Source organism: Egretta garzetta, unplaced genomic scaffold (genome assembly GCF_000687185.1).
Source record: "Egretta garzetta isolate BGI_Z169 unplaced genomic scaffold, ASM68718v1 scaffold890, whole genome shotgun sequence".
Lineage (NCBI taxonomy): Eukaryota > Metazoa > Chordata > Aves > Pelecaniformes > Ardeidae > Egretta > Egretta garzetta.
Window position 1 is genome coordinate 220,547 of NW_009258295.1, and position 14,118 is coordinate 234,664.

General features: G+C 45.2%; 1 protein-coding gene across 1 annotated transcript in view; it reads left to right on the plus strand.

Annotated features, from left to right (window-relative positions):
• ACACA (acetyl-CoA carboxylase alpha) overlaps nt 1–14,118 on the plus strand; it is a 136,575-nt gene that overhangs the window by 66,245 nt on the left and 56,212 nt on the right. The window contains exons 38-40 of the mRNA XM_009638321.2: nt 868–1,071; nt 3,517–3,672; nt 4,278–4,424. Of these exons, the coding sequence (XP_009636616.1) occupies nt 868–1,071; nt 3,517–3,672; nt 4,278–4,424 (507 nt within the window). The remainder of the gene's footprint in view (nt 1–867; nt 1,072–3,516; nt 3,673–4,277; nt 4,425–14,118) is intronic.

The following is a 14,118-nucleotide window of genomic DNA, read 5'->3' on the forward strand; positions in this document are numbered from 1 at the left end:
TTCCTTATGAGAATAACTGGAAGTTTAAAAAGATGAATTGGTTATCAAAATAAGTATCTCTTGCTTGCTGACTTTTAAATCATGATTAAAAATTGGTGGCTTAAATCGCTTTTGAAGAAATCCTCTCTCAGCACATTCCAAATCTTAAGTTCCCAGGAAGTTCCGGAGACGCTGGGATATCCAGCCCCTGGAAGTTCAGCTGCCCTCAACTGTGTGCCGTGACTTGTCCCCGAGCTGCTGTGGAAAAGAGACTTTTTATTTTTTGAAAGAATGTTAAAAACCACCTATAAATTGCCTTCTTTTAATATGCGCTCTTTGCCAACAGTAGCATATTATGAAGTTTAATAGAACACCAGAAGGCCAAGCTCCAAGTAGTAATTGCTTTGTTGATTTAAAGCACTGTACCGCATGTGCGGTGAAACATGATTATTGTGCGTACAAGTGCTACAGAACTGTTTGTCAAGGATTGCACTTCCCTGCATTTTGTCGCTCTTAGCTGTGCGCTGTGCCAGCAGGAAGCAAGGTGGGCGAAGGGGAAGCAGCGGGCACGCTGTGCCTTGCTGGGGTGTGATGTGGCAGGAGGAAGGAGGGATGTGAATCCCGCGCTGTCCCTCTGCCTCGGTAGTCCCCAGGTTGAGTTTGGTCCCTGCCCCGGGCTCGTTAGGATGAGAACGGACGGGCCACCGAGGTCCCGTAAGAGCACTGGGCACATGCTGCTGTTTGGTGCTTCCATCTCCTCTTCTATCGTGTTCCCCCTCCACACCGGGGTGCCCCTTTGAGCAGGACCTTACAGCAGCGGGATGGAGGGGTGACAAAGCCGTGGATGTGTCCAGAAAGGTGAGGGAAATTCTTCTCGTGTGTTTTAAGATCGAAGAATCCGTCCGGAGCATGGTGATGCGCTACGGGAGTCGCCTGTGGAAACTCCGCGTCCTCCAAGCCGAGCTGAAGATCAACATTCGCTTGACACCGACTGGGAAGGCGATTCCCATCCGTCTCTTCTTGACCAATGAGTCGGGCTACTACTTGGACATCAGCCTGTACAAAGAAGTGACAGACTCCAGGACAGGACAGGTAGGGTTCCACGTGGCTCCGTGGTTTGATGAGCAGATTATTTGGGGGGACACACGTTATACCTGATGAAGCTCTTCTGAGGTTTGTGGTGTTTCCAGGTAATATAAAATTGCCATTCAACTGTGCCAAAGGAGGAAGAAGGTAAAAATAATCTTGCACTAGGGGCGTAGGCGTGCAAAATGTAATCAATTATGTAGAAGTGCATATCTTCTAATTGCTTTGTACGTACCTTCAGTCGCTTGTGCATCTGTTTTCCTCTGTGGCAGAGTGCTCAAAAAAGTAATAAGAAAAGTCATCACTGTTGCTGGTCATCTTGTAGGTCATAATAAAAAAATATTATTAATTCTACATTTCCCTGACTAGATAGAGAAAATCTGTGAACTTGTCTTTTAAATTCTAAAGATATAGGGAACGACCTGGGTAGGATGATATAAAATTATTGAAGGCGCTTTTATATCATTTTTATGAAGCATAATGGGCTCTTTTGTAATGGTTGTGGCTATTCTGGTATTTCTGCTTTTCATGGCATAGGAATAGTGTGGTTAACTGAAATACCTACATGTGCTAAAATCCATGGAGCATAGGATGCATGAAAAATATTTAAATACAGAAGTGTTTACATCTCCCTCTGTAATAATCTCTCTGCCATGCAGTAGTAGCAGCGGAATAAATCACTTGGGCAGCGTTAATGTTGAACACAAAGTGCTGAGTCACCTTTTCTCCCCCTCTTCTCCATTTAAATTTTTCCAGCAAGCTGCCTTGCTGTACAGTCCGTCCAGAGTTCTGGAGATCCTAGAACAGATAGTGTCTCTGTGTTTTACTTCATTTCTGCCTTTGAGTGGAGATGAGGAAAGAAAAGAACATTTTAATAATCTCCAGTAGCTGAGCTTAACACTTGAGTTTTGTTAGTCATTTGTGAAGGTCACCTTTCCTCTTAAACTCTGTCTCTGATGAGCTTTATGTTTCTAAGGCCAGGAGAATGCACTTGTGTGTGTACAGCTTTTAGCAACTTTTCCAATATTTGATTTTTTTTTTTAAGCTGACATCCCCCCCCCAAATATTAAAACAGTTCTGTTAAAAAATTGTACTGATAGAATTTGTTTCAATTAACTCTTTGAGTAGTTGGGAGGGAGGTTTGTCTTAAACTAATACCTTCAACCTTTCTAAGAAACTTCAGTGAGTCTTTCCCCTTGTGACGGCGGTTTTTAGGACGGGTTCAGATCTATGTATTTTTTTCCTGTGTTTTCAGAGGGTTATTTTGAACTTAGAAAATTCTTTAAAAAATAAAATAAAGTCAAGCATTACTGATGGGCTGGGTGCTGGCACTTTCATGACTTCTGAAGAATGGAAAAATAGATTCATGGTGAGCGAATGACCCTGATCTCTTGTTTGGCAGTTTCTGTGGTCATGAGTGGCGATGCTCAGTACCGATTTCTCCAGTTCCCACAGAACTGCGTAGAAGCTTTCCAGAGATATAAGGAGAATCGGTCCCCAAGTGCAGTAACAGATCCTAACACAGGTGCTGTCACAAATGCCTGTTATCCTGAATAAATATTTCTCCCGTTGAAGTCGCTACTTCACAAAGCTGCGTTTGTGAGGACTGAAGAGAGCACGAACTGCTGTCTTTAATCTAAAACCTAAAATAGGCTTTACTTACTGAGTTTTATCTTCAGTGGAATTCTTCAATGAATTCACCTTCAATTAGATAAAGATCTGCCGTTTGTAACATCAGATCTGCTCACCATTCTGTTAAAACCAGCCTAATCGTGTTGCTTCCTTCAGGCGTGTTTCTAAGTAAGCAGGATTTGTGCAGTCTTGTCCCGGTTAAGCAGTGCTCCTCCTGTTTCCTAGTTGAAATAGATTTCCTTCCGAGTCCTGGCCGAGTGGAATATATAGTGCCATGAAGCATGGCAGCTGATAATTCATGTTGCTACTCTGGGAAAATCTTTTAAACTTATAATATCAAAACTTCAAGCCAAATGACATATGCAAGTCTTGACCTAGCTTCCATGATCAGTCAGTGGAGATACGGATACCGTGCTGTTCGACTACATAAATAACAGAGTTCTCCTCTCTGCTCCCAGCTATCACAATCCATCGGCATAGATACGGTGTCAGGGGAAATACTGGTGCATGTGAAGTCATCTAAGTCACAGGCTTTTTTTTCTGTGGGGACGTGGCTCTGTTCACTTTGCTTTCTGCTGTGATACGGTAATAAGTCAGTGATACTCGGATCCGCGCAGTAATGGTCCAGCACTGTCTCCAAAGGGTAGTAATGCAGGATGAAGCATGGGGTTCCAGGATTTGCGAGTATTAACATACTTGTAGAGAACAGAAACCAGCCTGATCAGTCGGGAACGTCCTGACGATTTTGGTAAAATGTGAGTGAGAGAGGTGTATGGAACCAGTGGTTTAAACTGTAACCGGTCGTGTTTTGTGCTGCAGATTATGTTCCAGGCATATGGGGATAAACAGGGGCCGCTTCATGGGATGCTGATCAATACCCCTTACGTGACCAAAGACCTGCTGCAGTCCAAGAGATTCCAGGCACAGTCTTTAGGGACGTCGTATGTCTATGACATTCCCGAGATGTTTCGGCAGGTAAGTGTTCTTACGGCCCAGTGGGTTGTTCTGAACTTTTGTACTTGCAAAGCACTTCTGTCGGTTGCCATCCTTGCTTGTCAGGCAAACAAGTGGCCTGGAGTGGCTAACAGTGGCCTCCCAGGGTCTATACAGCTATGGCTTGAGTCTACTTCCAAAGAAACGGAGACTCCTGATACACTGCTGCTGTAGTTTCATAAGTCAAACAGTAGAAGCTGAAATGTAAATCATCTTGCGTTTCTTGTTTATGTTTCTTTATTTTCCCACCCTGTTATCCAGACTTGCTAGAGGGCTGGGCAGTGCAGGGGTGACTGTTCCTAGGATAGGACTCGTGCATCGTTAAATGTGTTAATGAGTCGCAGAATTGATTGCGTATCTGATTTGCTGGGTTCTATCCTGAATCGCATAATTCAAATTATGCTACTTGGAGTGAAACTGTGCTTCATAGTTTAAATGCCAGAGTAATATCCACTGGATATTGTCAGTCAAATTGGGAGGAGGGATATTTCAGAGTGTCCCGTCTTGAATATTAAGTCACAGTGGATTGAATAAAAATATTTGCAGGTGACGTTCTTAACAAGAATTTATCTTTTCATCCTCTATAGTCTTTGATTAAACTCTGGGAGTCTATGAATGAACACGTGTTCCTGCCAACGCCGCCGCTGCCTTCTGACATACTAACGTACACTGAATTGGTGTTGGATGATCAGGGCCAGCTCGTGCACATGAACAGGCTGCCGGGGGGAAATGAGGCAAGTTGCACTTTCTTTAACGCTACTTTTCTTTCCATATCCTGCAGTACATTGTGTTTTGGACTAGGTTTGACAATTGTAATGAAAATTTACCAGCCAGGCACAAAATCTATTCATTCAGTCTTTCACAGATGAAATCTCTCTTGAAAATGAGATTTTTGTTTCATTAAAACTTAATACCTTCCATACAATGGGTATTTTAACCTCCATAGTAAATGATGATTCCATTTCAAACCTGTGCCTATGCTGTTTTTCCTTCATAATTAAAAAGTGCTCATTCAGCTATTCCAGGTAACTGGGGGTTGTATTTGAGCAAAATATGTTTTACAAGACTAAATAGAAATGTTTTCATTTGCTTAAAAAACGCAAAACCCAATTTTATGCTTCCCATTTAAATACTCACCCTGCCGTGTTTGTGTAGCACGCTGGCAAGGTGTGTGCAACATCCCCCTCTAGTGAGTGATTTACTGGAGACTTAACAACCTCCTGATGCTGTGGGGATAATAGAGTCGCTCCTTCAGCTCAAGCAGGAGGAGGCTGGGCTGTTGTGGGGGGCTTTTGCTGGCGGGTCATTACATTAGCAAGCCAAAGACTGCAGCTTTGAAAGGACTGGAGAATAAAGCTAACTAGTAGAAGTGGTGGGCTTTTTTGTTGTTGTTGCTGCCTAGGCTAGGTGGGATTCAGTAAGTGAGTGTTCCTCAGTAATTTAAATTTGAACAGTTCTAAGCGGTAGCATCATTTATTTTTTCTTGGCATCATTGAACTAGCACCATCCCTTTACTAGATAGATAACTTCAGATTCTCAAAAGCTCTGTTCAAAAACATCGAGTATGGTGATGAGAGGAAATAGGGGGGTTTGTCGCTATTTACTGCATGTATCTTGTCAGGGGGAGGTTTTTGAAGATGATGTTTTCAAATTGAACCTAATCAGTAAATGGTGACTGTGGGAGCACTGCGTCCTTGTCTTTTGCTGGCCTATAGGAGAAATGTTTTAACTAGTATAATTAAGCCTGAAATGAGCTATTCCCGGCATTCGTAGTGAAAGCTGAGGCTGTGGTGCTGTGGAGGCTTATGCCATCATCTTTCTCTCTTCCTCTGCTCTCATTCAGCATTTGAGTGGATGGTGGCTGGGGAAATAGCAAAGTCCCTCAGGGACGTAGCTCTGTTCTTGCTGAAATTACAAGCACAGAGCTGCCTGGGCATGAACATGTAGTGTTTACTCTGCCAGTATGAATACAAATAGTCTTATTATAAGAGATTCTGTACCCAAAGACCACCAAAAAAAAATTAGGAGTTTTTTTTAACCCTTGGTAGACTTTGTTGTGCTCAGTCTGAAAAGAAATTACACGGCTGTTGTGGTGTGCATAGCGTTGTTACCTAATGCTCAGGTTCAGGCCCTGCCTCTGTGGTTGTTACGCCGAGGGAAAGTGAGGTAAACGAGGGGAAAACATGATGTTCCCCCCACCATTTTTCAGTCTGGCTGCTGAAGATCCCTTCTTGCGGAGGTGTATGGCAGACTCTAGCGAGTGGTCAGACCCAGGAATTGCTCGGAGCCCCCCCTGAGGGGCACGAAGCTCACAGCCCGGCCGGTCTGCAGCTGGACGAGTCGCTGTGGGACCCACCTGCAGCTGGAATGAGGTTTGAGGCTTTGGTATCGAATTCTGTTACCAATCGCCGCCGCACACAATAGCGCTCATTCACAGGAGAGAGCGGGCAATCTGAGGAAGAGGTTCCAGCAGCAGTCTGAAGGACGGGTGACATTCAGGAGGCGATGAGCTGCCGAACAGATCCATTCCTCTGTGCTGCACTTTCTTTGTCTGGATGAGTGGACTTCAGGCTTTTATGGTTTAATTCCGTTCAGCTGAGGAAACAAATTTTCACAAACGCGCGCTCAAGTTTCCCTTCCCAAAGAAGGTGGCTGCAGGGGTGGAGAAAGAAGAGACAGGATGGTAGATAAATGCGGAGCATAAGCCTTTTGTTTGTTAAGGCTGTAAGCGGATCCATTCTGCTTTTTTGGAGAATCAGTCTGCATAGCATCTGGGCAGAGAAATACAGCACCTTATCTGCCAGGAAGCAAAGATCCTTGGGGTGATCCATCTGTGTGGCAGTAGCTGTGGTAGCATTGCATAGGACGAGGAGATGGGCCACGAGGAGATGGGCCACGAGGAACAGGAGAAAATTACTGACTGGTTCTGCACTTCTTCCATAAGATACAATGGTTCTCCAAATACGGCACGTTTCCTGGGCTCTCTAAACTGGCCTGAATTTGTTGAGGAAGAGTTTTGTCCTCAGATGTATGTGACTTCAAAATGCCAGAAGCCCACATACGCTGAAAATTGTGTTACAGGGAAGGTGATCCCGAAAGAACGGAGTACAGCGGGGAGGTCGAGGTTCCCGAGCTTTGCAGCGCTTTACTTGGTAGCCTTAGTCAAAGCTTTCCCTGCTTCGGTTTGTTCCTATCCTGGTACAGTGGGACTGGTTTGGGGTGTTAGAAGATAATTTAGACAAATATGTTTTAGGAGTCTTTGAATTTGTATTTGCTAAAGAAGTGCTGGGTATTATGTTAATGCCGCATTCTCCCAGTTTTGGCTAGTAACCCTTGGTAGTCCATGCCAGCGGAGCTCCAGGGATCCAGTGGTGGGAGCTGTTTCCAGTTCAGACCCCAGTAAGCTGGCAGGCAGGAGTGCTTGGTAGGAACTTCCCAAGTAAATATGATTTTCCCCCCGCTGCTTCTTTCCAGCAAAAGTTGCTGATTTTCTGAATCCAAAGTCTTTTGAGAGATTGTACGTCAGGTGTTTCTTTACTAAAGAAGAAATTTCTGTTGAAAACTTGTGACTCAGGTAAATAGAACTGCTGTTTCGTGCATTTAGGTTCCTGTTACTGTTCTACTCGGTTTAGATCAGAGACTCGAACGCAGCTATTCCCCCATTGCCTTAGCGTGGTGGTATCGGCTGTTCTGAGGTAGGGCTTGTCTTTCCTATGGAGTTGTATGGACAACGACGCTTCCTCTACGTGAAAAGGCATCGTGATGTTCCTCCTCTTAAAGCATTCAGCTGAGCTGAGTGCCCTGATTTTTTTAAGTAGCAGGTGAAATCGAGCAACCAGCATAAACTCCAGGGAGATTTGTGATCAGTGTGTGCAAGCGGGGTGTCAACAACCGAAGTTGCAATCCCTGCTGTAACACGGGGCAGAGCAGGAACTCAAAGCTGAGTTTCTCCTGGCCTCTCAGAGCCTGCAAGCAGCGTTCTGGGCTAACCTGTCATATGTTTTCAGGAAAAAAAAAATCTGTGAAATGGGAATTCTCAAGAACTTTCACAATGCAAGAGGTTTTTGTCTGCTTAGCTTGCGACCACTTCACGTAGCCCACCACCTCATTTGGCAGTAATTATCTCTTTGCTAGTAGTCTCAACAAAGAAGCCAAGGGCTTAATGGACCATGAAAATACAACTTGCTATTTATTCCTAGACAGTGCTTGCTCCTGAGCAGAGGATCCCGTGTCTTGTCGTGGCCACGCGAGGGAGCTTGCGGTGCTGCTGGCCCTGCCGCCCGCTCTTGCGGCGCGGGAGCATCGCTAACGCGGGGCTGTTGTCCAACCTCCTGCCCGCTCGCTGCAGCCAGAGCCCTTCCTGCAGCGCATCTGCTCCTTGGGCTGCAGGCAGGATCCTGGGTGTTGCCTGGAGCTTTCTGCTGGAAGGTTTCTGTTCTGGATCCTTCACGTGAAGCTTGTGAACTGTGTCCTGCTCTCTAGTTACTCCTTGTTTGTTTGTTTGGGTTGGTTTGGCTTTTTTTTTTTTTTTTTTGTGCGTCCTCTATTACTATTACTGGCTGCTGTGACCCCTCTGCTCACATGTGAGACTGTTCTGATAAGCTCTGTCTGCTCCCACGGGATTTCAGTAAGCCAGCTCCCTTGACAAGACTGAATGCACCGCACCAAAAAGTTGAGAACAGTTTGTAAATAACTTTCAGAGCCAGCAGGTATGGAAGGGAGCTGAAGAAGACGGTATTTTATCCGCAGAATCAAACACCAGTCGATAGCTCCCTTCTAATGCTCCTGAGGAAAGACTGAATAGACTTTGGGACAAATGGGGTATAATTTATTGTACAGCTGTAAGCATATCGAGAACTAAGCACCAGCGGTGGATGCTCAACCTGAGTCTTAAGATAGACATGGACCATTGAAATGTGCAGACTTTATATAGGTGGGAGGAAAAAAAATCCACTTGTAGTTGTTTGTAATCTTAGGCGTTTTACTCTAAAATGTCTTTAAGAAGAAAATGTTGAGTTCATACCATGGCATGGACACTTGTCTAGGTTATAACACAAGACTTTTAACTGTTCTGCTAATTTAATTTTATTTTTTTTTTTAAATAAGTGGAAGCCTTTGGTTTTTTAGTGGCACAGTCTTTGGTGTTTCTGGCTAAGATTCATTGGAATGGGCACGTGGGGTAGAGGTGTGTGATTGGGACTTCCTACGCTAATATTGGGAGGGATGGGTTGGAAAGGATGGAGCACCTCTCGCCGCTGGGCAGCGTAGGAGCTGATGCCTGTCCTCTGGGAGCCTTCTGCCCTGGCAGCTCGCTGCTCTCCTGCCCCTCAGCTGAGCCTCTGATGTTGCTCTGTAGTTTTGTGGCTGTGCTAAAACGGGGAAATCTCTGACAGAGTCAGAAATGGCGTGAACAATAGAGTGCAGAAGCGTATGGCAGCTCCCACGGTGTTTAAAACCGTGTTGGTCGCAGTAGCTCTGCTGAAGACGCGACCTGTAATGCAGCGGCACCCGCTTCAAGTGCCCGCTGAAGGCGGCTTTGTTCTGAAGATTAGCATATTAGCTGAAATCTAAGTGTGAAAAAGCAATTCCCTCAGCCCGTTGGAGAAGTCAATGCATTCCTTGTCATTCTTGAGCTGGCCATTCTGATGTTTTTCTATAGCGCTTTCTATATTTTGACTACAATTTGCCACGATCCTCTGGCGCTAGGACTGCACCAGCTGCTGCTAAGACCCAACTGAAGATTCAAGGACAAGGAGAAAGTGAGTGGAAGGAGTGCCTGCAGCAACACCCCTCCTTACCCTTCCTCCCAGTCTCATGCGGTGTCCATGTAAGATGTGTCATTTTCCCTCTTGGCACTAGATGTCACAGTTTTTCCTTCTCAGTAGCATGAGGATCAGAAATAATCCCTAATCGGAGCTGTTAGCCGGAGCATTGGCAGGCACCCTTTCCTGTGAATGTGGGAAGGTTTGGCCAGGTGAAATTCAGGACGGCAGCGGGCAGAGGGCTGCTGAAACTCTGCTTCGGCAGCTCCCTGGATTGCCTGGGGCTGCAAGGTGTAGCTAATGAATTTTATACAAGCTAAGCTTAATAGTTGAACTGCATGTTCTGCTTTGTCACCCCATGTTCCTGCATTTTATGACAGGCACAGGGTATTAAAACATCCGCTGGGCTGCTTACGGTGGATGGTAAGTGGTGGATGGTAAGTACTTGAGAAAAAGCAGAGAATGGGTGACGGCAAAGTCAGTGAATTAATGTGAAGGTGAAGGAAAACACCCGTGCATCTTCCCACCCCCACCCCACCCCAGCCCCACCACTATTTTTCCCAGAGATGACTGTAAAAGTAATTGTTTCTCTTTGGGTTTCCCAACCCTTCTTGATGAGTTTTGGAAACAATCCTGACCTGAAGGCTCTCCTGGCAGTAGGAATGGGTTGAAATAACAGGGAAGCTGGGCACCTCTTAGTGCCACACAGCAAGTGGTGTCCTTGCCTGAAACGCTCGTGATGCAGGCTCAGAAGGTGATCCTCCTTTGGCAGAGTCATTTCAGCCCCTATCAATGAGATGCTCGGAGGTCACAGTGAGACGTGGGGGTAGGGATCGGGACAGAGCGCGGTTTTGTCATGGACTGGAGAGTGTTATTTTAAGTAAAAGGTGGAATGTCTTGTGACAAATGGAATATAACACAAATTAAAAGAGGGTCCCCCCTAGCATCACTGAAAGCTGATTTTTATTTATTTATTTTTCCTTATTTTTATGTCTAGATCATTTAATGGAACTCTCAGAGTAGTGGGTGTGTGCATGGGAGGATGGGACTGGCGTGCGGGGTCTCTTCAGCTCTGTGGAGTTGGGATGGATGCGTGTCGCAGCGTATGGGGAGCATCTCCTTCGCTGAACCGTGGGCGTACCGTTAAGTGGGAGTACTCTCTGATACCTTGGATTGTGTGTAGGGTTAATATTCATGCAGGTCAGTGTCTTCCTGTGCCGTTTCTCACAGTGTTGTAGGCACAGTATCTCCCATGGCCTGATTTTTTTTAAAGGGTACATGCATGCTATAGCAGTATTAGAAGTCCAAGATTTGAAAAGCCTTTCCTTACAGAACCAGAGCTTATGAGCCTCTTAACATACACCTTTCAGTTAGAATTTATCATTATTTAGAAGATGAATTTTTGGAAGGCTACAAATAAATCTTTTTTATTTTATTTTATATTATCAGATACGACTGGGGCATTTCATAATGCTATCAAACAAATACAGAATTTTAGTTTTGTTACCTTCTTGCAATTCTGACTTTTAGGAAATGTTTTAAATCACACCTCCAGCAAGTGTTTGTGATATTTGCAAATGCTTTGCAAAAATGAAATTCTTGGACAGGTAATCACCCCGCACATCCCAGGTGAGGCGCTCGGAGGACACTGAAAGCGGTGACCGCCCAAATCGTGTCGTAGTCAAAGAGCTGCTAGGGCTCCAAATTTCTGTAAGGGTTTTTAAATCCTCAGATACAAGCGTTGCTAGATCAGAGACGTAAGTGGTGGCACAAAAGAGTTTCATTCTGTGTTTTAATATATGTGTTCGAACACGTGTGTATGGATAATACGGATTCTGTAGACAAGTTCTTGCCTACAAGAAAGCTCCTAATACAGGTTGTCTGGCGCTCTCTTATCCGTCCGTAACTTCACCAGATGCAAACGATTTCAGCTGAAGTTTTCACGCCTTACAGCCTGCCTAGGGAGAAGTTATTTATTGTTTAGTTTGGAAAGGTGCATTGAAAGGGCTTTTGGTTTGGTGGGAAAGCCGGCAGTGTTGCTCACGGCTGATCCTGTGGGCTGATTCCAGCAGGAACTGGAATTTGACAGAGAACTTGGTTTGGGTTCAGCGTTACGCCTTTTGCTACCCCCAAGAGACACCGTGCAAGCTTCATACCTTGCAACACAGATGCGCGTGCAGTAAAAACTACTTTTACTTTTTTGAGCTTTCCTTTGTGTTGTCCGTTCGCTTTCCCTGAACATCGGCCAGCCTTTTGCTGGTTTGCTTCCTGGCTCGCCATCCGAGTGCCCTTTGGCTAGTGCAGGGAACCACAACAGTATGAATTCACGTCTCCTTCAGTCCGCTGGACTGTGCGACGCCTTTTCCTGCGCCAGCCTCTGCCACGTCTCATCCTGGAACCGTTTCTTCCCATCTCTCATGGACTTGGCCGCGTGCTGTTCGGAAGAACCGTGCCAACGTGTGCTTGGCTGTGCCGCCTGCGACCACTGCTTTGATTGCTAAATGACACCTTTTTCAGAGCCAAGAAGAGAATGAAGGAATCCTGGGTTTTGGCACTCCACCCTTGTCAAGGCATTACGTCTGAATGCCTCTAGCAAGCCACGTGCACCGTGCCCTTTTCCTGGGAGTTGGTTCATGCTGAAGATAAAAAATTTTACAGCTTTTCGTCACAATGTAAGTGCAGAGTTGTCTCTCTTTCAGATCTGCAGGCATCAGATTCAAATGGTGAAATACCAAAATGGCTACATTGGCATCAAGTAAAATTTCTGGGGATGTCTTTGTTCCCTTTATAAAACACACCTTGCCCACGGCTATGCAGCAGGGCGGTTTGGCATCCTGGGGTCAGTGGACACTGCTTTACCTCCAGAAAAGACAGAAGTTGTGAAGGGAGAATGGAGCACGTGTTCCTTGGTTTAACGTCAGAACGTGCGTGCATAGCGGGGGAGAAACGTGCTTTCCTTAATGTTCACCTTCTACATTTCCAGTGCTTACGTGCTAGACCACTGCAACTGTTGCGTTTCCTTTCTTCTTATAACTTTTGTATGTAATAAATGCTGACATACGAATGTATTCATGTTTTATATGTAAGTTTTATTTGTAAAAAAATATATATAAGTTACGGATGCAACAGAATGGGGACAAGACAACGTTGTTGTCAGGGTTCTGTAACTTCAGTTGTCCTACTTAGAGATTGTGAGACCCACATTCAGGTTTCCAAATTTGGACATAAATAAATAAAATGAAGCACGGCGTAAAGTACCCAGGCTCAAGGGTCATCCTCGTGAGAGAAACGGAACAAACCAGGACAATTGGCAAGCGTAGACACTGTCAAATAATCATAGAACCATAGAATGGTTTGGGTGGGAAGGGACCCCCAGAGGTCACCCAGCCCAACCCCCCTGCAGGAGCAGGGACACCTTGAACCACATCAGGTTGCTCACAGCCCCGTCCAACCTGGCCTGGAATGGTCCCAGGGATGGGGCCTCCACCCCCTCTCGGGGCAACCCCTGCCAGGGTTTCACCACCCTCGCCTGAAAGAATTTCTTCCTTGGATCCAGTCTAGAGAATTTCTTCCTTATATCTAGTCTAAACCTACCCTCCCTAATGAGCTGTTCTTGTTTACATCAGATTTTCTGTCAGCTATGGTTCTCTAGGACTTACAGATCCTGCTAGAAAGAGGCTTAAAAGCTCCCCCTGGCTGAACCCCAGCCACCCTTTGCCTTGGCTTCCCTTCGTTCCGAGTCTGTTCTGCTTTCAGGAGGGCGACTGGGATCGGTTCCTTCCCCATTCCCCTCGGTGCCTGTTGTCAACAGCTCTGGCTGCCACGAGCAGTCAATTTGTAACTGCATCAGTGTGTGTATTACTGTTCACATCGATAGCGCAATTAATGTTGGAGTCAATTTTGGTGTTAATTTTAGGCCATGATTAGTGTTGACACTGTGTGTCAAACTAATGGCGTTTATGAGCACCATGAAAAAGAACGTTAGTTCGTATCGTGGTTTTACTATCTGTTAATGGTTACATTAAGCCAAAGATCTAGTGGGAGAAGGTGTGTATAAAATTATATATATAAAACTTGTGTGTAATATATACGTGTCATGCAATTCCGTATTGCTGGTGCTATTCAGGGAGCAAATGACATCTGAGCGCTGAATCCTAATCACAGTTTGGAACATCAGAAATAATGATCACTTCTGATCGGAGGTGGTGAATAATTCATCCGGTTTGATTTCCACGTTCTGTCCAGTGATACTTTTCAAACCAAATGTGTTCCTACAGGAGAATAATGGTCCCACTTCTTATGGAAATACCGTGGCACAAATCATTTTGCCAACATAAAAACAGTTAAATAAGACGGTTCCTGCTTTTATTTTTTCCTCCCTCTCTTCTTCATTCCTGGGTGTGCTGGGAATAGAGCCGTGGCAGGGGAAGCGCTTCCAAACCGTGCTGGCTCTAAAAGGAGCCTGTGCTGAAGCCACTGCCGCTTACCAGCACCCACCATTCTTCTGCCAGTGCTCGTAGGTGATTAGCTCGGCCTGTCTAATTAACCTGTGAACTCCCGGGTTTTTTGGCATGCTGCCGTTAACTTAAAAATCTCTTTTTTTTTTTTTTTTTTTTTTTTTTTTTTTTTTTTTTTTAATGGAAAATGTCTTTCCCCTCCCTCTTAT